We start from the raw sequence: 24610 nt of genomic DNA on the forward strand, positions 1-24610 counted from the left end.
CACATGCATGCACGGCTCTTAGAGTAAGAAAGCTTTCAAATCTCATTCTGTCACAAGCCTGTGCTGTATATACTCCAGTTAAAGCGCATATATACACACAGACACCCAAAGAGCGGACCACAGGGTTAAAATAAAGCATGTTTACGCAACGGGATCACTTTTGTAACACTGGGTTTATCATGCTTGATTCCATCCACTCTTTCTCAATGTTATTAAACTGTAAAAGACTGTTTTCCTTTTCTACCTCCCTGGTTTTCGGCACAATGTTTAGTACAGTACACTCTGTGCCTCCTGACGACACTCGGGCTCTCTATTTCTGCTCCACCAGTTCTCCCGGGAAATCTTCTGCACTAATAGGAAACACGCCGAGTCTCTCACACATACTATCACAAAGGACAAATGAAAAGGATACATGAAAAGAGTTGTCCTTTCTACCTAAGTTTTCTCTTCCGAGATACCTACACTTGTCCCTTCATTTCACTCCGCTATATCGTATCGACTGCTTCAACCCAACAAAGGTTGGGGCCATAATTAAGGGCAAAGTATCCAGATAAGTAGCTCTCAAGCAATGTCTTAAAATCCCTATTTTTACGGCAAAATTACATATTAACAGCTGGGTTCCATGACCTGTTTTGGGGTATGTAGCTCATTTGTATAGTTAGCAGGGGGGTTATTGAAAAAAAAAACCCATCAGTTAAGATAATACAAAGGGTAAGAATTATAAAAAAAAAACTACTTCATAATTGACTGACTAGTATGTTGTAGCAGTTTGCCGGCCAAAGGCCTCTCTCAAATCTATTTCTTTGCTTGTGTATAGGTTGATCAAGTGTTTGGCTGAGTCAGCATTTTCTATACAGCACCCTGCACACCTCTTTAGAAACCAATGGGTGACATCACTGAGACTATATCCATGTTTTGTGCGGCTCATGGTTGTTCTCATCCTTATGGCCCAGGCACAGCAAAACAAGAACACACACACATCCTAAGGGGTCCAGATAGTTTTCCAATTAAAGAATGAAAGTGAGCTTTCAGGACAGGTAGCCTTAAAGAGACAGTACCTGACATCGCCTCTGTCAGACAATATTTTGTGTGTGTCAGAAGCTGCAGTTTCAGGACCACAATTTTGGGACAGCATTTCTGGGGCCCTTGAGTTGTTGTGGCAGTGAGGGTTAAGGTTACAGTTACACACTATAAATAGTTGCATGAGGCACCTATAATGCAGTCCTCGGTGATCCAATGCACTAGGTGATGCTGTCTCAATCAACAAGGTACCTAGAAATTGCAGTGCCAAAAATTTGGTCCTGAATCTGCAGCCTTGGGGTCTGCAGACACATGCTACTTGTGTGGCGAAGACTTGACTGAGGGTTTTCATTGACATCAGGGCGATTTTTTAATCCTACATCATTCAAAGCTACTGCAGAGGTTTAATAAAGCGAAAATATAAAAGTTGTAATGAGCATAATATGGCCACTTTAAACATCAGCACAAGGGGGTTTATACAAACTAAATTGTAAGGTTATGTTTTTGGGAGAATTTGTTGAATCATGTCATCTGAGATTCAAACTCTTCACAATATAAACACCGAATAATGATCCTATCATGCTGTTCTGAGAGTGTCCTCTCATTAAAGTGTGAACAATGTCAGGCCAAACAGTTTGGTCATCACGCTGATGGTGTTGTATCCAGTGGAGATAGGGGACCTTGTGTACACTGATTATGGTGCCAGAAGTAGAGCAAGTGATGTGTCACGTTGACCCTGCAGTGACCAGCACAGCCCCTCTCCTCATGAGGGAGGTCTCAGGGGTTATAGAGTGGAGTTTGTTTCCAGTCAGATGACCAAATGCGTTAAGGGGCTTAACCTAACATGATCTAAGAGGGTTCGCCCTGCTGTGATTCAGGATAATAAATAGGTGAAAAACAACAAAAAACCAGAGGATCCAAATTTGGGAGGATCACACTACTATCAGCGTGATTAATGTAGGATGAAAGATAACAGACTCCTATGTGTAAGTCTAGTTACATGGATATCTTTTGTTTGTGAAAGTAGTCGTAAAATTTACTACAGGTAAACACTCCAATTAATGCTGTACTATATATAGGTACAATATTTTTGGGGGATTCACACACATCACTGATGGTAAACACCTTTCTTATTTTGTAAATATTTATAAATTATAATTATTCACAAATCATAAAAAAAGTCAAAAATCTGAGGTCACTTGGGGGTCTTGCTTTGTGTCAAGATGTTTCTCTCTGTTTGCTTTTGGTAACTTTATCTAGAAAAGTTTGACCCCACGACACTGTGAGAAGAAATGATGAACAGATACTTTGTTAAACTAAGAGGAGATTTCAGTTATTTGTACTTTACACATTTATTATTTTTCTGAGGACTTTTTTGTATAACTTTATTGTGCATCATTTGCACATACCTGTCTCACCATAGAAAACAATTTCAACAAGAGATGTGTGTGATTAGTTGATCAAATGTTTAAACCTCGTCACCCTTACCAGTCGGTACAAGAAATGCTGGTTGGTTAAAACAATTATCAATATTTGTAGCTCTGGCTAATGGTGACTGCTTTAAATTAAGTTAAGGTGTTAACTTAGATTCGGGAGCAGGACCATGCCTAAACCACACCCTCAATCACCTGACAAGCCTACTTAAACGTAGCCAGCCCAGTGGTATGTGCCCTTGTCTGATTCCAGGTACAGCCTGGGGTCAAGATCAGCTCCGTCAGGATAACGCCAAGACGTAACCCCCATCCTGAGTCTCCTTCTGCTGGGCTACTCGATGCACAATTAACTCAATAAATGTTCAAACTTATCTCCTTGTGTGGCGTGGTCCTTGCTAGTGAATGCTGTACTACCTAGATGTAAACAAGAACAGATGCCAGCTGGTATCTCCTGACGAGGCACAGTTTGACAGTACTTTGATCTAGCAAATGGAGATTAATTTGTATGTAGGCTGGTTAAACTGATATATAACCACTCGACGGAAGTCATGTGTCACCAGCACCGGCATGAAGGCTGGTGGTGCTAGCTCTGCTATTGTTAGGCACACTTCAGGGCACTTAGGGGTTTCAAGCCCCGGTGATGGATCAAAACTTTACAACTAGCTCAATTTGGCAATATTTTGATCTAGGAAATCGAGATCAAGTGGTATGTCGGCTGTGTCTGGTTAAAAGGCTGGTGGTGCTAGCTCTGCAAACTGTATAATTTTGCTTGATTCTGACTGTTTTCTTAGAGGTTTTTTTTACCATTTGACTAATCAGATAGTCAGAATTTGAATATCCCTTAGAAGCCTTTGAAAAATAAGTTGCCCTAATTTCGGATAGGATAGGAAAGGAGCACCAAGGAAAGATGATCCTTTGGTGTCTTCATTAGTGCATATCACGCACAGCAGATGTAACATGACATATCTAGACGAAAGAGACAAAAGAGGGTTGCTTCTTCACTCAGAAGAAGCTTCTTGGCCATGTGTTTCAGAGCAGCAAGCAAGCAGCAATAGTTTACAGATTGAAACATGGTTATTGTTTATTATTTCACTGTATTGTGTTCCTATTTTGTTGAGCAGTGCAATTCTATCTTATTGAATTTTAATAATCTAGAAAACACAAGGTTTCAGCTAACTTTTCACAGACACAGTCCTGAAGAAACCCTCTCTAGAGAACTACATTAAAGTTTTATACTTCAAGTATATTTCAGAGTCTTTGATTTTTCACTTTTAATTTAGTACAAAAGTTGAATCTGTACCTTTGCTCTTCAAAGTTATTTTTGAAAGGAGTATCTGTACTTCTACTAAAATAAAGTAGCTAAGTAAGGTGTACTTTTGCCATCCTCTTCCAAACTGCAAAAGTTGTAGCATCTCCCTTATCAATTACTATAAGTGTAGGTAAGAATGACACACAGCTGGAACATCTATGATACATCCATAGAGGACTCACCCATCTCTCGTCCCATCCATGGCAGTCAGCGGGGACAGGTGATGGGGGCTGTTTAGGTCACGGTCCAGTCTGTGTTGTCTTGACGGCAGGTCATTGACAGATGTGGAGGCGGGGTTGGGGGTGGGGGAGAGGAGCTCCACTGAGGCGCTGTGATGGGGGGTGCTGGAGACAGTGTACAGGCCTGAAAGACAAACAAAGCTAATTCAGTAAAGGTGCAAATAAACCCAAGAACCATGCACTTGGAGTTTCCTTTAAGCTAATTAAAAGCCATTTCACGGTAACAGGATTTTGTTTTGACAACCTTCATCCAATCAGAGAGCTCTGTGAAATCAAATGTTCTGTGTTTGTGCTGTTTGTAATTTAGGGTACATTGTTTGTGCTGCCATGGGGATTGGCCCTGTTTGTCCTTTCAGCTGATTGTTCTTATTACACAATAATAAACTAAAATGTTGCATGTGTTTATACAGTGACTTTAAACAGTAGGGTATTCAAAAGGGAGAATAGGTTTATTGGATATCCTCTGATGTGTGTTTGTGTGTGTATGTGTGTATATGACTCTCATGGTTATGGTTTTGTGAGTACATTGAGACACACATGTGTTGTGTATGTCTCAATGTACTCACATATGTAAATGTCATGCTCTTACAACTTTACAGCTCTTGCCTTTCATACATACGATGTGATAGCTTGGTCTTGTTTACTTCCCATTGTCTTCTTCTGTTAAGTTTTTGTTTATCATCCTACTTCCTTCTTCAAATGTTTGCTGTTCAACTTCTTGGTCAAAGCCTGGGGTATGAAATTTCTAGCATTTGCAGAATGCCAAGGCCATATTGGGACCACTTGTGGTGTATACATGCAAGAGAAAACAGATCCCTAACTGCATTATCAAGGTTTGTTAGTCCGACTTAGAGAAATTTGACGTAGTGTGATTTTAGTCTAACAAATATGTATACATGTATTTTAAAAGTCCTGTTTCAGTCAGACTAACACAATAAATAAGTTTCTGTAACATGATGTAAACGTGTGTAGTGATTAATCACAGCCACTCATTTTGCTGTGCCAATGCTACCGGCAGGTTGTTATAATACAGCCTAAATACATTATTTGGGTTTCTGGGGTAGCACCTCGGGTGGCCAGTCAGATTTCAGATGAGACCCAAGCCACCCTGGATCTGCCCCTGCCTGCTCGTCAAAATTACCTGAGTCCATACAGCTCATTGCGCACACTACCACGCAACATTAAGAATGCAAACACATGTCCACTCAGACAGTTATGTTTGCATTTCCCACATATTTAGCCATACACCCCAACTTAGGCATATAAGCATATGTTTAGCCTACAATTATTGCCATTAAGTCAAAGACACTGAGGGGCTTACCTAGTGCAACAGATGGTGTCTGTTATTCTGGCTGGCATAGATGTTCACTCTCTTCTCGAGAGATAGCTTTGAGGTCAGATTGTCACATTATGATGCATGAACTATGTCTCAACACGCTATGAATGACTTGATCAAATCCACAAAACTGCAAAGGAACTTCAAACTTCCTGTCTCTATAAAGATTTATATCACATCATCACTGTGCTCCACTCTGTTGTTTTATGCCACACGGCAGCACCAGCTCTAGTCTCACTTTCTCTGCATCATGGTTTGTTATAACAATTCAATATTCTCTATAAGATCTAATTTAAATAACTAAGGCTCTGTGTATTCTGAATTTGAAGTGGGAGAATCGTATTTGTATTAAACATAACCCCCACTTTAAGATCTCTTGATTAATTGCATGCATCAACATTAACATTTAACAACAACTGAAATCCTACTTTTGAGTTATACAAAAGCTAGGAACCATGTATCACTTTGGAAAACTTTCACCAGCAATATATGCTGATCTGACCTTTTGATTAGACCTTTTATTTCCTTTAATTTGACAGGTTTAAGCTAATCTAATCTCTATTTAGAGCTTATATAGAGGTGCAGAGTCCAAGCTGGATTAGATTTTGGAATCAAGAGTTTTCTTTTTTTTTGTGGTATCAGATAAGTCATCCACCAGTGTTTCATTGGGCACTGACCTGATATTGTAGAGAGAAAAAAGCTGTGGAATTGCAAGATGCATTTACAGACACCATCAGTCATCATCTAACAATGACTTGGCTTTAATTTATGTATTTTACTAGATTTCTGCTTAAAAGTGCAGCTAACAATCTGCTCCTAGACATCATCTCTCAACTCCAGCTCCATTCTTATTTTTCAGATGCTTGTCAGGCTGCAAACAATGAAAAGGAAGGAAGAAGTCAAGTTCTTGGCCATCAGTCCTTTATCACTAAACACTAGCTGCACCAGCAGACCCAAAAGTTAGCTGTCGCTTCTAGAGGCCATCATCGGCGGACGACAGCTGACAATGATAGATTGCTGCTAGAAAATGATAGATTTCTGCTGCATTACTCCAAAAATATTGCTGCTCGAGAGAGCCTTGACACATATCATAGTGAAATCTAAATGTGCAGTCCAGATCTCAACATTTAGGACAACTAAGTGTTGATAAGAGAGGTTACCCTCGACCATCACAATAAATCTGCTTTTTCCATCTCCTTCTCCATTTATTCCATGATTTCTTTTCCAGCATCCACAGGAGAGGAGAGAGCCGTGCTGACTATCTGGGGCAGTTAAAGAAGCGATGAGAAGGGAAGACAGGATGAGATGAAAGTGGGAGAAAAGATTGGCGCTCCTGGTTTTGCCGTTTCCCGGCCCAGCTGTTCTCAAGTGGAAGCATGCCAAGGTCTGATCTGACAGCGCTCTGAAATGGCTACAAGCCTGATTCATTACCCCCAAATCATCAATCACAGACCTTAAATGTTTTCCCCTTTAGCCCCAACATCTGCTACCACACCGGCAAAACAGTCGGCAAATAATGGCTTTGATTGCCTCAATTTCATGTTGGGTTCCTTGTGGAGGGAGAGAAAGAGGAGATCTGATGGCACTATTTAGGGGTCGGTTGAGGTTGAAGGTTTTGTTCTGAAGCCGTTTAGGATTGGCTCTGAAAGGCTTTTGGTCATGTTCAGGAGGAATTAGCTCAGTGTGAGAGCGAGATACAGAGGTGTATCAGTCTCAGAATCACAGCAGGAGTATGTAAACCTCTACACTAAAATTATGATGAGTACTTCCTCTGGTTAATCAGAGAACAGTGTAATTATGCTCTATAAAACAGAGAGGGGCTTCTCGTAAGTGGCTCTGCAGCCTTGTGAATAACAGCAGAGCAGACTTATAACCAACGTACAGGAAAATAAGTTGAGCTCTGACTGGAAGCATGACTCATTTTCTGCTCCACAAGTGTTAATGATGGGATGGCTGCCCACTTTGCCCCACCTCTCCCATGCATCCTATTGGCACTGGAACAAAGTGAAACTCATGTAAATGGGGAAACTCAGTGCCAACCTGCAACATCTTTGCTGGCCTTGAATAACTCTGAATCCCTGGATGCTTTGGCACAGGCTCAAGAGCCAGCTCCTCTCTGCTTCAGAACATTTTAAACAAGTGGGCAAGTAACTTTAACTCCCAAACAGAGGGGGACTGAGGAGAAAAAGCCAAAACTATGAGGCTTGGTTCAACATTCAAATACAAGTTGAGCGTTAACAGTCGTCAAACATGCGCTGGGCTTCCAGCAACAATAACAGAGAGCAACAGGGAGCCTGGATGGGATACAGGCAGAAAACAAGGACAGATGTCCATAAACTGAGGACGCTGCAGGAAATCTCTCTTGTCTTTAAGACTGTTAGAGCCCATTTATCTCCCTCTTGTTACCAATTCAAAGTAGTGCTGACATTTGGTGACGGTCAAATTCATCAATTAGAAATATGTTTTAAAGGCCACATGTGATGGATAAATGTTTATGGCTGTTTGTGATGGTAATTACTTTTGCAGTTTTTGCATGACAAGATGACGGGTTAACATGAAAGGCCAGCTACACAATCAAATGTGCAGGGCTGAAACACTTCCTTCTAAAGTGAAATAACTATCCAACTGCTAAAAATGTTGATATAAATGCTGATATAAAATGTGTTGAAGCAATTATCGTAAAATTACAGGAGTATAATTTGTTTATGTTTGACCAAAGGCGCCGTAAGTATGATTTTTACTGCCTGGAAACAGAAAATTACCACAATACATCTGCAGGAATGTTGACATGGCTGTTGATTACTACCTCTGACTGGGTGATTGCTTTACCAGGTGTTGGGATATCTGGCATTCAGGCATCGCTTGCTGGCCTGTTCTCTAGTTTTGGAACAAATATACCCCAGCTATCAACAATTTGAGACACACCAGTGTCTTCAACTCAAATTCCATACTGCTCTACTAAAAAGATGGTGCTACAATGATTATCACATGATGCATGTTTTATTCCAACACAAGTGATAAAGAAGTATTCCTAATGTACTTCTTGCTTGAAGTTAATTTGAGGACTTAATGTCTGCATTTACTCAAAGTCTAACATGTTTTGGGGGATGAAGGGAATGGGGAAATTTAACATATGGCAAGTAAAACTGGATTCAGAGATGTTGCAGAATGTGTGATGTTCATCTGAAGTCTTTTCAAAGAAATGTCAGAAAATATCAGTGTTTCACTGTACGGAATGTAAAGAGCTACAGCAATTTCTAGGTATAAATACAATAGAAATTAAGTTGTATGGTACTTAATTTATTTAGTTAAGCTTGATAGAGTACCAGCTCTGAAACCATCAGCCATCGTCTGACAATACACCTCTGGTAACAATTGTCACCTCCCACTGTAGCCAGCAGCAAGTGATAAATGACTTCCAGCCAAGACTTCCCTTCGCATGAGTTGTACTGCAAAAAGCAAGCAAAGCTAAATGTGACCCTCCAGATGTGTCTGCAAATTATAAACATTAATTTCTTGGCTCATTCCATTTCCTAAGTAGCACACATTCATTCAGTGCCTGCTTCTGGTAAGTCTCAGTTTCACTGTAAATAGCACAGTTACACAGAGGCTTCACTTTGGCTTACTTCAGCGGTACAAACTTGAAAAATAAAAACTGTTCCTTGCAATTAAAGGGTCTAAAGTTTGTGGAAATAAAATCATGATGCAGATTTGCAAAAGTATGAATGCACTTTTCAATATTTTTACAGAGTATTTTATAAATCTGTCAACCACAGGAGAGGAATAAAACTTGTCAAATGCTTTCTTATTCTTATGGGGTCGGAACGATTAGAACATTCACTTCATTCCAGAAAGTTGGGAAATCTAATGCCAAGGGGTTTTCTCCATTAGCAGATTTTCTAGTCAAGATCAACTTTTTGATCTAGTACAGATTATTATTTACACTTCCATGCAGATATCTGTCAATAGAGATACATTAATTGTGGCCAGATGGGAGCCAGAATGACTTTGTGGCAGATTGCTTTCTACTTGCTTTCGCACTCCACATGGACTATTTCTCCTGCAAACACCTGGTTCATTACATCCCCTTAGTAACGGGTAATTTGTTTGTTTCTTGGGAGTCTCAGCTTCATTGTAAATAGAGTATTACACAAAGGCTTTACTCCACATTACTTCAGTGGTACAAAGCTGAAAAGGAACACTTTTTCATGTGGTTTCCTTTCAATTAGCTGATCTTACTGTGAATAGGAGCCAGGAAGTCATTATGGTGGATTGTATTGAGAGCAAAAACAAGCATAACACAAATCCTGATGAAGTGTGATTGATCAATACTACTCAGTCTTAACAGAAACCAGAAAAGTCCCCATCCTTAAATTCTATATATTTATGCAGAGGCTGTGAAGTGAGAATAAAGAAAGTATAATAATAATGTAAAATGTGTAATATAATACAGATATAAGGAGAGGAGTTATTTTGACTATTAGAAGTATGACATCACTCAGTGCCTTCAAGGGGGAAGAAGCTATATTGACAAGGTGTTACATGACAGAGCAAGATCCTGTTTGCACCTGTGAAGATGTCCTGGCCCAGTCCAGGAGAACGACTATCTTTCCCATTGTAGAGGTGCTGTGAGGAGGCTGAGCTCTGGAGGTGCTGCATGGAGAGACAGTCACTCAGAACGTCCTGCTCCAGATGAGGACAGGGCCGGAGCTGTCGATCACAAATAAAGGAAAAAACAGCAAATGTTTACAAGAACTGATGTTGAGTCATTTTAAGAGAACTACATCTGGTTTGCACGATTACACAACCAGAAGAACAAAACACAGCTTCAGTTTTGTCTATTTGTAGGTCCAACCCAATGTGGGGTGTGTTTTCTCTTTTTGCAATAACGTGATTGTAATGTTAATTTGAAGCAGTAACTCAGCAAACAAGAATACTCTCTCAGTCAGGGGGAACCAAAGGGAAGATCATACGGTCCTTTTTGAGTCATGCGTTGGCCTTGGACCTTGCGGGTAAGTGATCACTGTACCAACTCAGAGCCAATGCAAGATTGCTTCTGTTTCTCTCTCTGCCAAGAGTAAAGAGGGCAACTGAAGACAGATTTCAGCAGAAGAGTCCTTCACACGCCAGGCAGAAGAAACCTTAACTTAAGGAGGCCTGTTTTTTTAGTTGGAGAAATGGGACACCTGCCCTTTGGATCAGAAGAATAGCTGATTTCTGTGATATATATATTTACATATACATATTTCCTTTATTCTAGAGATTTACCTACAGTTTACCTATGAATTTAAAACAGGGACTGGGTCAGGGATACATCATAAATAGGTAAAAGAAAATACAATTTAAACCAGCAGTGTGTAATACAACACTGTTTGCCAGAATCATGACAGTGACTTTAAAAAGGACAATCCACTAAACATGTCATTGGCATCTGCTCCAGCTCCAATATCAGATGAGGTTTTAAGGAAAAACAAGAGCAGTGAACAGGATCTGCAGCAGTAAATGTAACATTTGTTTGAAAAGCCAGATATAGATGATTGGTTTGTGCCACAGACCTCAATTATTGTCCACTTAAAAGACAGTGAAAAAGCATTATTTGTAGAACCAATCCAACATTTTGAATTAAAACATACCTCATCCCTCGATCGTTTCAAAAAGTCACACTTACCTTTTTTTCTTTTTAAAGTGGACTTATGCAAGCTAACACACCAGCTTTGTAGCAGATACAACAGGTAGTTACTGGCTGTACATTTTTAATAAAAATAGTTTTCTTTGTAATATGACATACCTTTTAAAATGTATTTTATCATCATGCAACTTTATCTATTAAATTATTTATCTATTTTACTCAGCCTGCTTTATTAATTTATACAATAAATAACATTTTATTGATTAATACAATAAAATAGTAAGAGTAATATGAACACATGAAAATGTTTCTTCACTTTGTCAGCTCCTGTTTTTTCCAGTCCTTTATTAATGAAATTTTTTTCAACTTAAGCATGGGACTGTTGGTTGGTGTGCTCATTTTATCTTTTTTATTTATTTACTTACTACTTATTTACTAAAGCACTTTTTGTTAAATTATTGTTTTGTGAAAACTTCTATACAAATTAAGTCTGACTGATTGATGTTTTATACCTTCTACAACTCTATAGAACTGGTCTTTTTAAATGTTGTGATGCATCTGGGCCTGTGTCCACTCACAGTGTTTTTCTGCATTGGCAGTTATTGTTTGCCATATAAAATCACTGCACCTCGGCACTCTATGTCCTTAGCACAAAAATACCCTGGGCATCAGCTATTTTCTGTCCCTGTGCTCTTATTTTAACATTGCCATGCTCATATATGTCAATTCTTCATCACCGACTAATCAAAATCAAGAAGGGGCTGATTTCGAAAGTCAACTTCATAAACAACAAAAGCAGAGTCTGTATGGAGGAGAAAGTCACTAAACATCTATTCAAGGGTATCATTTCTAGGTCTAAAATTGATGTTAATGATACAACACCATTTCAATCAATTGTTTTTACTTTTCTTTCCAAAAGGCCAATAAATAAAAGCAAATATGAGCTGTGCAGGACTTTGAAAAACAGCTTTGATGGTCACAACTGAGGGAGGTAGAAGTGCTGGCACAATTTTCACAACGGCAAGTGCTGGTGAGGAGCACTCTATAATTGAGGTCATGGGTGCTGTCAGCAGAAAGTTTGTGTTAATGGACATAGGCCCTAAATACACACTCAGCAAACATTTTAACTAAAGCTATAGGCTACGCTCGAACCAAAGAACAGCAGATAGCATATTTGGGTTACTTTATCAGGAAGTTAAGCTTAATTTTGTCATAATGCAGTGATAATAAATATCTTCAATAATACACGTCTCTCAGCAGAACAAGTCGTGAAATCTTAATGATACTAAGATGAATGTACAGTAATCCAAGCTATGAGTCATTTGGACCAGTACAACTGAATTCTGTATTTAAAAGAAAGTGCTGCCGTAACAGATGAGTTGGTCCATTTTGCTCAGTAGGGTTTTTGTTCAATCAAACATATCAATACAACCATCTGTTTCCCTGTGCCTGCCTGTCCATCAACAAACCCAGCCTTTGTTATTCACTGAAAATCAGTTCCATATCTTAATGTTCTCGTTGGACTGTGTGTAGGAACATTATTCAACATTATCATTGAAACTACTCTTCCCTCCAAGTATCTTCACAGAGTTTATTCACCTCAATGAGTTAGTGTGCGAATAAAAAAACTTTATCTGTGCGTGACTTACAATCCTCAAGACCTTCTGCCAGCGAAATCAAATATGATTGAACAACTCAGTGTTGTTTTATTCCACAGTTTCACAGCTGGCATCATGTACGTTATGATTTCACACTTCGAGCTTGTATGTCAGTAAATGTGTATGGGCATGTCCTCCTGGGGATCCTTATGAGAGCCCTGCAAAACATTCATCACGTGTAATTGGGGCTCTGTTTTCCCCACAGCGACACTCCTAACTCCTAAGTTTTTCTCCCCACCGCTCCAAGAGTGGAGTCAGAACGTTTGTTTGACATTTGTCCATAACATCTGGCCACTGGGGGATTCCACAGTACAGCTTATTAACAATGCTACAAGCACACATGTGTTTCCCTTTACAACGCTAAGCGAAGGAACACATCATCCAGCCTGCCACTATCCAGCCCCTTCCACAACAATGAGGCCTTTCTCTGTTATTTACCCGCTTCTAGTCAGGGAAAGAATCAGCTTTTGACCATGAACATGGTGAAATGTGGTCAAACCTGATCTATTGTTGGGAAAAGACATCCCTCTCCCCCCCAGCCCCGGCCTCCCAACCCTTCAATTAAGTCACTAGACGGATCTGCGGACGATGCACATCAGAACAAGACAGATTACATGTAGTGGTCTGTTTGTAAAACCTTTAGCCTCAAAGTATTGACTTTAAATAAAGTAATGCACAGTAGCTTTTGAAGAGAGCAAAGCCACCCACATGTTTATATGTCCTCTAGGAATTTTAAGGACCACTGCAAAAGAAACACTAATATTTTCTAACAGCTTCCTTAACTCATATGATTAGATTAATTGTGTAACAACTCAAAGATAGAGACATATCTTTCAGTTTCTCTGATTTGATAACACAAATGATGCCAAATAAGGAAATGAAGACACAGGAGTCTAACAATTTAATACTTGTTGAGATTAGGTTGGGCGTATTCATACCAGGGTATTGGCACTTAAAATGCTCTCATTTGGTATCAATTACTTTCAAAAGAATAATGAGTACTGGAGCAATAAAAGCTTCTCTTCAGGCTGTTTTTAGTCATTTTCTGTCATTCCTGTGCTAACACTGCTCTGTTGTTCTGGTCACCCGTTTCAGATGACTGGAGACCAATCGGACGATGCTCAGCAGCATTTGTTCCATGCGTCCAACTTATCAGGGTCATTTTTTGGTTTTGCATGAATACTTTTATGTGAGTTAAGTATCAAAACACTTTCTCTGCCACTGATTTTGACCTCTGCTGAGAACATAGCTGTGTTTATTCAGGATGTTATCTTCACGTTTTTTCTTTATACTCTGTTGTAATGAGTACAATCAGAATAATAAAAGTAAAAAGGCATATCAAGAATTGAAATGAATTTATCCTTTTTTGATAGAAACACCTTAAACTTAAATTCATGGAAATACAAAGGGTCATATTTTATGTTGTTTGTATTTAAAAATAAATACATTTTTATTAATATCTATTCAATGATAATTTATCTATTTCACTTTTATTCTAAACAATGCATTTCTGCTTCATTTTGAGATTTTTTTATACCCTTTTTCCACAAATTTGACTTAAACTGAACTTACTTTCTCAACACATTAATTAATGTCTTATTTGTGTTTAGTGATTTGCTGTATTATTCAAGCCTATAAAGTATCGGCATCAGTTAAACTGCATTAAAAAGTATCAGTATTGTATCATATTTAGACATTTTGGTATCTTACATCCCTAGTCTAGACCAGGGCTTCCCAAAGTAGGGGTCGGGACTCCTTGGGGGATCGGGAGACACTTATGGGGGGTCGTGAGATGTCTTCCAGAATGTTATTATTTTTCAAATAATCTAAAATTGCATATTTTACCCTTTAGTGTAAAAATCTAGACACAAACAGTAGTTAAAAGCAACTCACATCAAGGGACAAAGGGGGTCGCAAGTCCTTGGCAACAATATTTTGGGGGTCATGGGCTGAAAAGCTTGGGCACCCCTGGTCTAGACCATATGAATAAAGTTTCACACTTTATATTTTGATGCATCCCTCTGTCTTACCTTCCTACGCACCTGTTGCTCTTTTGCTGAGTGGATCTTGACATGTTTGCGTAGTGAGCTGGGATCTGTGTATCGTTTGGTGCATCCTGGGATCTGACATGCGTAGGGTTTCTGAGGAAAGAGAGCAAGTGTTCACATTTCATTTCAAATTCAAAAATACATTTAAAATCACTTTACAGTAAAGACAGAGATACAAGAAAATTCAGGTGCCAGAAAAATGTGGGAGAGAGCAAAATAAATTCAGCTAAGACTGAGGTCAATAAAAGTAAAGGCAAAGTGAGAGTCCTACCTTTGGGCTGAGAATGACAGAATTTGAAGAAAGAACGAGAGAAAAAAGCATGAAAAAGAGAAAAAAGAAAATATTTATTATAGGAATGATTAAATATTTCAGCATGAAATTACCTACTTGAATAGGGTCTAAATTCATGACCTAAGTCCACGTTTCTTCTGCTGATGCGCAATATACGATTCAGTCATAACTAACCTGCTCTTTTCATATTAATATCAGATGTGCATGAAATATAGAAATAACTGACTAGAATCAAAAACACTCGGCTAATAATTCAGAATTGTAATAAAACATGGTCGGCTGAAATGGGGCTATAATGGGTGAAAAACATATCTAATCAGATTGAAGCTGGTTGTAAAGAGGGAGATGTGGACAGATTAGAGTAACAGACATGACATCTGTAAAATGACGGCACTGTCATGATGTTTCCTCATCATTTCACATTCTTCCCTTTAACCAAGCAAATGCAGCATGTAGCTAGCTGATTGAGGGACTTTTCCCCCTCCCAGTGATTTTTCTTTCATCCTCAGGAATATAGGATGGCCATTAAAGTGTAAGTGGATACACGTCTTTATTAGCTCTGCTTCCATACCTCGACCTGCTCTGTAAATAAGCCATTGTTATTGCAAGCCTCTTACAGTGCCACTCATCCCCACTGCGTTTGTTTTGCCAAGCAACCCGCCGAATACAGTACAGAACCCTGAGAAAAGAAATCAAGCACAACTTCTGTGTAGAATAAATATCATTAAGTTTGAAAATTATTTTCCCCCGAAGTGTTTTTGGGCAGCCACGGTGACTGCATTTGCGGGGTGTTTATGTGAAGCCATAAGCATTGAGGTCCCAGATTAGCCGTATCATTTGTCCTACTGTGGAAAGAGAGGGTGGTGGAAGAAAATCCTCAAATGATATAAAAACACAGGTTCACATTCAGAACTACGCTGAAGAAAAAGTTCAGAATGATTTACTCTTTCACGCAGTGAAGGCAATGGTAGCCGGCCAACCCAGAAACACAGGGGGGAAATATTTTAGAAATAAAAATATTATTAAAATACTGCTAAAATGGATATCTTTGTCAATTAAAGGTTGGCTGAAAGTGGTGAATTTGAGCCTTTGCAGATTAATAAAAAATACTCCTCACAGCCATAAAGTGTATTTCTACAAATATTCTATTCTGTGTCTTTTTCAGTAATTGCCCTGAATACTAGCAAACTTTTGTTCTTTCTATTATTTCAAGGAACACGGGACACCTTTTGTAACAAGTTTGAAAAACTGTTAACAAATTCAAGACACTAAAGTAGAAATTGTGGAAGAAATTATGCTGATAGTGTTTAATGTTTGATGAACTTCTGAAAAATATGTGCATAGCTCTTCAGTCCAAGACAAATTCCCCCAAAGGTACAATAAAGTATTACATATCATATTGATCGTATCGTATCCCATCGTAGCGTATACCATTGTAGCGTATCGTATCGTACCGTACCATACTATACCGTATAATATCGTATATAGTATCATATCATGCTGTATCGTGTTTTATCGTAGCGTAGTGTATCTTTTTATTGTCATATTGATTAGTTTACATTTTATGAAGGGGAGTGATCACATATTTTCTTGCCTTATTAATTAATATTTTCAAACGTAAGTATATTTACAAGAGGCGTTTGAATTTAAATAATTAATAGGAATTAAAAATGTTTTCTAGACTGTATTGTAAAGCCTAGTTATAGTAAAACATCTTGTTTACTCCCTGTCCGTGTTGGCGTGTGCAAGGTGATAAAGTGAGGTATTGGTGGGGGTTACTGAGACATGACGAGAAGCAGCGATGGATGACTCAACCTTTCCTTTCCTCTCTGCAGGTCAGAGAAACAGGCGAAGCTCTGTGTGCGTTTGCAGCTCAAATCCAAGTCTGTAACGGCCCAAAGCTGCGACCTGGCCTAATGGAACTGATCATTTAATGATCTGTGGTGTGTCACTGCCGGTACACAGAGAGTGAGAGTGTCACTCTACCCTCTGACTGACGGCACAGTAAAGCCTGACACTGTCAAGATGTGGAAACAGGCAGTGAGACTTGGATGGCAGTGTAGGTATAAAAGTAAAGGGGGGTTTAGTATGAGCATTCAAGGCTAGCCAATGATATTGGCTACTTTAGTACTTAATCTGAATGGTTTAACAAGAGAGCTACAGTCTTTTATAATTCTTAATTTCATGCTGTCATCTCTCCTACAGTGTAGTGACCACCCAGCATTTTTAAGTGTCTGCCTGTGACAGGTTAAACATGCATCTACCCAAGAGAGACATTAGGAGGTCACTCAGAGCAGCGACTTAGTTTCTGACCGTGTCCAGGTGAGTGCGCTGATGCTTGGCGCGATCACTGGAGTTGCTGAAAGCTTTCTGGCAGCCGGGGTGCTGGCACAGGTACGGCTTCTCTCCTGTGTGGCTCCTCAGGTGGATCTTCAGGTTCTCCAGACGTGAAAATGCTTTGTTACAGCCCTCGAACTGTGGAGCAGGGAGAAAAGCATACATACCCACACAGACACACACACAGGACACACAGACACACACAGTCAGCCACAGTCAGACAGGTATGCATAAGACCACACAGGGAAATAAACGAACGCCCACATGCATGCATGTACACACATAGAAAAAAGGAATCAATCAGTATCAAGCTGGTGGATTCTGCTACAATGTGGGCTCTGTATATGTGTGTGTCTGTGACTCAGAGAGAAGCTGTCCCACTCTTTCCCTCCGTCCCTTAATCACTGGCAGAGCTGGAGGAGTTCACTCTACACCACATATTCACCAGCTACGGAAAAGTAAGAGATGCTTAAAACATGGGTGGTATAATTGTGAGCATTTTTTCCGTGGTTTGAATTACGCGACCAATCCAAGGACCTTTGTTGAAAACCACGTCCACTTGAAAGACAGCAGCGTGCGTGACTGTACACCTGCCTCAAGGCTGCCGTTGCCGTGTCTAAATTGCAGGGAGAAACTGGAGTGTGCCGTACAGTTAATGGGCTGTAATGCATAGCATGAGATAAGTGCTCTGCCGTGAGCTGTATAGTGCATTAGACTGACAAGTGACAGTGACTGTAAACAAGCTCGTATCCGATCCAGCTCGGCCCATTTGATCCAAAGCACTCAGCCAATGAACACCACAGATTTGTTAACAAGTGAATGATTCATGAGGCCTCTCATGTATCCATTCCTGCTCTTGGGCAGAAAACACAGCTGATTGGTTGATGAGGCCGCCCATGTCAAGACCCCCTGCAGGAGCTGCTGTGTAAAGAGTCACAAAGTGTATGGGTGTACACTGTACAGTTTAGTACGGCTCAATGACACTTACATCTACTTGAGCTTAATCTCATTTAAGTATTCTGCAGCACTGTGCCATGAACATGCAGAGACTGAACTGTCAAGGAGAACAATAAGAGTATGTGAGGAGGTCATGTCTGATTCCGTCCATCCTACAGCCCAGCTATCTCACTACCTAAGACTTTAGATGCATGACAGGCAGATAAATACGATTTAAATGCGCCTTTTTTCAGTTGTCAGTTGTTGAAACAAAACCCAACTTTGTTCTTAAGGTGAATACACATTGAGAATTATCCATCCCTCTGTTTCTAAGAGTTCTTTCTGGAAAAGCAACATAAACAATATGATTTAAACATGCATGACTAATCAATTTAGCATAGGATTGCATCATAAACATAAGAAGAAACTTAAAAGATATTCTGCTCTCTTATCCCAAATGTGCACACACCACAAGTTTTGAAAGCAATGGTTCACTCACTGCAGAGTGTCAAGGTTATTGCACATATCACCTTAAGTGAACTCGTTACATCTCACATGACCATTTTTCACATGAAACATGTTTGACATTACTGGGACTGCTATGAGTAGTTTACGAGACATTCCTGAGGATACAGATTGATCTTCAGACCCCTCAGATTACCAGAAAAATCCTCTCTGAACAACAGTATGGACCAAGTCCTAAACCAGCCATCTCGGAGGTGCAGATCAGGTCTAAACTGGCAAGAAACTTCTGCATTGCTTCTCAAGTCTTTGATCTAGTATCAAAGACACACAGACCACTCAGTAAAATTGGACATATATGTAACTATTGCATTTACAATTTCTACAGAGGTCTATCACATTAACTTAAGAAAAAACAGCACTTTATTTTCTGAATTAAAAAGGTGCCTCCAAATCCCGACTGTAACGCCTGCCTAAAGTGGGCAGGCTTTATAGCCTATACAGAAATCAGTCAGTAGGGGGATCTCCAAATATTTTGGATTCACAGTCTGTAAATATTGATGTTGTTCATGGTCATTCTCCTCTCTCTTCCGAGGTTTCACTGTCTGTCTACTATCCTCTGAATGAAGGCATTAAACCCCCCCTGAAATATTAGTACTCATGGGCATAGCAGTCTAAGCGCACCACATGTACAGAGGCTATAACCCTTGTCGCAGAGGTTGCAAGTTCAATTCCTCAGCCTCAACAATTTACTGCATGTCCACCCCACTCTCTACACCCCACATTTCCTGTCTCTCTAAAGCTGTCCTGTTCATTAAAGGCGAATATGCCCCAAAATCCAATTTAAAAACCCCCCAGAAAGTTACCATTCAAAAGTAATTCCAACATAACTGAAAGAATTGGAGATTCAATAGCATACTTAGTCATTGCCATAAACTCTCATGTTTATTGAGAACTGAAGAGCAGGAGAGCAACTTCTGAATAAAACATGGAGCAATTAATCCAAGTTTAGCCCCTGAAGTGACCACTTAAATGTCAGTGAATATCTTCTAAAAAAACATTTTATCCAAGCTTTAATCTCACCTGTAATCTATTTCTTGTAAAGGCTCAAGCTGACCTCATGGATGAGCTGCAGTTAACTTGCTACAGTCTGTACTGTCCATTGTGGGCTGACCTTTAGTGAAGCCTGCTGACAACAGGTCAGGTTACGGCTAAGAAGAGAGTGACTCCATTCTTCTAATGGGTCTCCAGCTTCATCGAGGCTCACTATACTCATCCTCCTCCTCCACCTCCTCCACCTCCTCCTCCTCCTCCTCCTCTCCTTCATTCACCCACACAGCACAGGCAGGGCCTTCTATTCACTGAGGCTCCATTTAATACAGACGAAACCTAAGCCAGGCATGGTAGAGCCGTGTTGGGTGACCAGGATGATCTATGAGTGTATGTTTGTGTGTGTGTTTGTGTAGCTCAGTAGGAGCATCTTAATCTCTGGGATTTTAGATACCAAACACACAGATCTTAATGCAGGATGTAAGACCTGTAAAGATATGAAGTTTGAAACAAAAACACCGTATTGACAATAGATAAGCTGTTAACTAACACATTTGACTGAGGTTATGAAGTGGACTTAAGTAAAAAAAAAAACTGGGGATGTAACTATGGAATACTAGTTTATTAAAACGTGAAAGAAAAATATGTAAAAGCTTTATACTGTATGGCTCTACTTTATGAAAAAATAAGATTCTAAGAAATATAAAAACTTAATTAAATACAAGTTAAAGCTAAAAATATTAGATTTAAACTTAAGAAATGCCGAAGCTAACTTAATAGTCTTACTTCGGAGAGCTTTAAAACCTACAGGTAAAGGTACATTTACATTACATATCAAACAGAGTTGATACATTAATATCTCTGGACATGCATTCTGTGTGGTGTGGGTGAAGCTGAGACACAATCAGAAGTACTGCACAGCTCACAGACTGACTTCTTAACCAGACACGAAAAGAAATATGAGTATAAATCTCTGATTCATCAACACACACATATTCTGTCTAGACTTCAGCATTCAAGCGTGGAAAAATGTCTCGAAGAGTTCACATTTTACAGTGTTGTACAGCGGAAACATATTATTCTAAAGTCATGCCAATCAAATGTTTCGGATGGAAACGAGAGCTGCAGTGAGGGTGGGAAAGTTTAATAAAAATCTCAGTGCAGAGGGAACATCCACACTGCCATACCAGTCATGACAGACACGGCCCATGCTGGCTGCTGAAATACGGCGCCGGGCGTTTGAGTTTGGAAAACAAACACGGCTATTATTGACGTGCCAAATGTGTGTATTTATGTATAGGGGAATAATCACTCTTTCATTGCTTTCTTTTCCGCAATACAAATTTGAGGCTAAATTATAGTTACGGGCCCGGGGAGGAAAGCGTGTTAATCGTGTAGAGCGTATTATTACTCTGACGGCTGAGAACGAGGCTTTTCTGCCTGCTGGGAAACCAATAGGTAGTGCCACCTCGAGGCATGGATACTACCCAGAGCCCTGTATGAAAAATGTAATGCTTCAATAAGATGTAGAAGCTTTGCCAATATGTTGGCTTAAATTACTTCTTTTAGTGATTTCATGGGTTGTCAAAAAACTTACTTATGATTGAATGTTTCTGAGCTGCAGTGCGATGCTGTTAAATTCCGGCAATCAGGTCTTGTTTTGGGGAGAGAAAGGTGACCATTGGCTCTCACTCATCCAGGTTTCTGGGTTTGTTCCTCCCAAACTGCCCCAAAGTTAAAAATAAAATGAGTCTTTAAAAATAATATAAGGACGTTAAATAAGCACATATGTGAGTAGGTCCCCTGTGCATGTCATGAGAAGCTGCCTGAAATACAAACAGTTTAGAGAGTAATGAGCTTATATACATTAAAGTGGTGTAAACAGAGAATTCTGGTGGCTCAGGCTTGTGACACAGCATTGATTACATCTTTGATATTATCTGTGAAAACAGTTTAGACATCGCTAATCACATTAATTGCTTTAAACATGTTTAGTTTTCCTCTATGAGGCCTTCATCTTAGGTAAACCAGTAGATCGCCACAAGAGGGGGGAGCAACACTGGCAGCATGGAAGAGAGATTTGAGCCCCTTTTGACACTGTCTCACTCTTGAGTGCTGGGGCTTCAGTTGCTCGGTAAACATTCAGGATGACAGCGGGGCCTTGACATGGCTGAAGGGGGCGAGAGCGGCTTGAAAGGGGTGGATGGGCAGCTGATCACAACAGACAGATTATGGGCCCAACATGCAGGCAGAGTAGAGGAGCGGAACAGCCTGAGGCCTTCATGGGAAATGACTCCTGACTTGCGGGGAAAAGGCCAAACAGTGTCGGGGCTAAAAGGCGGCAGTGTACGGCCCTCCTCACAAGCAGCGGCTCATTAGCAACATACTGGTGCAGAGGATGATGGAAACAAAACGGCTGTTTTGGAGCAGTGTACAAAGGGAGGAGGAAATATGGCCACTGACATGCAGGACAGACACCGGATTAAGAGATTGAGTGAATGGCATGAGAAAAGTATGAACCAAAAGAGAACCATAAACTGCAGTCCCTGCAATCCTTGCAGTTATGGTGATAACCAGAGGGGTCTTTTTACTCCCTAAGAATCAGCTCCAGCATCCAGTTGTTAATTACATATCATGTGATTGGGTTAAGCTATTAATTAAAGTCAGATCCAAATTTTAAAACACGGTTTAAACAAAAATAGGGTTACAAAATCAGGCAAAACAATGTAATCCTATATTAGTTTTTATACCAATAAAACTTGCAGTTTGTGTTTTTCAAAAGTTTTCAGAAGGAATGGATTAGCTATGATCCAAAAACAAAACAAAACAGGATTATCCTGTTCTCAAAAAAGGGCTGGCATGAGGCTGGATTACAAGAAAGAAAAATCATAAAACTTTAACAAGGGCAAAAATTGTTGTTATATTTTCATTCTTAACTGCTGAGTATGAAGTTATTCTTCCCCACAAATAATCCACAACAAAGCATTGAGATCAAACACAGAATATTGATTTTTAAACAACTAAGAGGATCTTTCAGAGTATATGGAATTTGGCGCCCCCTGTGGGTGAAGTATGTAATTTCAGAGTCCCATTTAAAGTAACGATAATCTAAATCTGGTAATCTTCAACAGTCTAGACGCTATTATGTATTGCCAGAACAAGGCAGGATATTGATGCCTCTCTTATGCCTCACCTGCAATGTGTATCACACGGAGGCTGGAAGGTGGCCTCTGGCTCTGATCATAGACTGTAAAAAATATGGACGTAGTATCCGTGACGTCACCCATCTGTTTCTGAAGAGCTGTTTTGAGACCAATCGGCTGTGGCAGCCATATTGCTTCTGTCGAGCCAGTGTGACGTAAAGAGGCGGGCTTTGAGCCTCCTAGCCAACAGCTGCAGTGTTCCCACAGGCAGCTGTGCCTCTCATTGGAAGACTAGTAATCTCAATATCTTCGAAATTGCCGAATTAGAAAAAAATTCACCCCTCTCACAGTGAGAGGACATCGAGAAATTAGCTATTCAGACTACACTCATCTTTTGTACCAGGCTGTAAACATGTTTATTAATGCTGCAAAGATCGTCTTTTCCCCATTCATGTGTATGTGACTTCCGGTACTTCCGGAGCCAGCCTCAAGCGGATCCTCGATGAACTGCAGCTTTTAACACTTCCGCATTGACTCATATTTTTAGACCGGAGGTTGCCGCTTGGCTCTGATCCATTGTGGGTTGTAGTAACTGGGGGGATGTTGGTGGCAATTTAGAGCATCAGAACTAGCAGTGCAGTTCAGTCTTGGTGTGTGTGTATGTTGAGCTCCTGTGTGTGTTGACACGTCATGCCTCTCTTGCTAACGCAATGTGAAATCACACACTGAGATACATCGAGGTTGATCTTGTCTCAGTGTGTGATAAAAAACGGGGCAAAAGAAAGCTAGATTACCTGATACTAGATAGCAAAAAGTGGATTTACAGATCCAGATTATTCGTACTCTCCCCTGTATTATATATTTGTGTTATTTGCGTAGAAAATGAGATGATACATCTCAAGGGGTTATTCTTAATAAAGAACTTTCCAGATTAAATCATTTTGAGTAATCGAGGTCTTTGATCTTCACTTCTAATGGTCAAGCCTTTCTGGGGTTGCTACACCAACAAAGGGATCCCCCTCAGAGCACTAACTCTTTGGCCGTGGGCAGTAACTGTGGATCAGGCTTCTGACTAATGATGAGGATATAGGAGTCAATCGTTCAGTTGCTTATTAGCATGAAATTCACTATTACTCATGTTCAGACAGGGCCCCCCATAAAAGAACAAGGTTCCGGGAGACTAACAGCCTCCATAGATTCTCCACTGTACATGCTTTTACCAAATACATCCAGGCTCCTTCACAGCCAAGCCTTACAGATGCAATGAAGGGCAAAGAGTTTTGGTGGCAAAAGAAAGCCCTGCCAAATAAAACATGTTACAAAGTGCCAACGCTCACAAGCAGCCTGTATAACTTTATGAGTATGAAAAAAAAGGGTTTGAGGGGAATGAGTTGGTTTATCACAAGGTGTCTTTCTCTGCCCTGACCAACGAGGAAAACCACCAACACTTCAGGATCTGTTCGGAGGGGAGGTAGCGGAGCGGAGTGGCCCGGCTGCGGATGGGGAGGAACATGTGCGTTTAATCTGCCTGCTTCCAAATGCCCTGTGGCAACCACAGCAAAGAGCAGCAAAACGTAAATGGATGAAATTATATCCATATGATTCAACGAGACAGCTAAGGAGAGGCAGGTTTCTCATGCACTTCGTCAGGATACAAAATTAAATACAGGTTGGCTAAAACATTCACATTACATAGTTTACATATATCATTTCCACTG

The 24610-nt window shown here is 40.0% G+C and overlaps 1 protein-coding gene across 2 annotated transcripts in view; it reads right to left on the reverse strand.

The window, feature by feature from the left end:
• Positions 1 to 24610, reverse strand: part of LOC117830838 (zinc finger protein GLIS1) — an 81680-nt gene that overhangs the window by 9118 nt on the left and 47952 nt on the right. For both annotated transcript variants that reach the window (XM_034709142.1, XM_034709135.1), the window contains exons 5-8: positions 17278 to 17439; positions 14655 to 14765; positions 9906 to 10047; positions 3945 to 4125 (exon numbers count right to left, since the gene is read on the reverse strand). In XM_034709142.1, the coding sequence (XP_034565033.1) occupies positions 3945 to 4125; positions 9906 to 10047; positions 14655 to 14765; positions 17278 to 17439 (596 nt within the window). The remainder of the gene's footprint in view (positions 1 to 3944; positions 4126 to 9905; positions 10048 to 14654; positions 14766 to 17277; positions 17440 to 24610) is intronic.

Source organism: Notolabrus celidotus, chromosome 2, assembly GCF_009762535.1.
Source record: "Notolabrus celidotus isolate fNotCel1 chromosome 2, fNotCel1.pri, whole genome shotgun sequence".
NCBI lineage: Eukaryota > Metazoa > Chordata > Actinopteri > Labriformes > Labridae > Notolabrus > Notolabrus celidotus.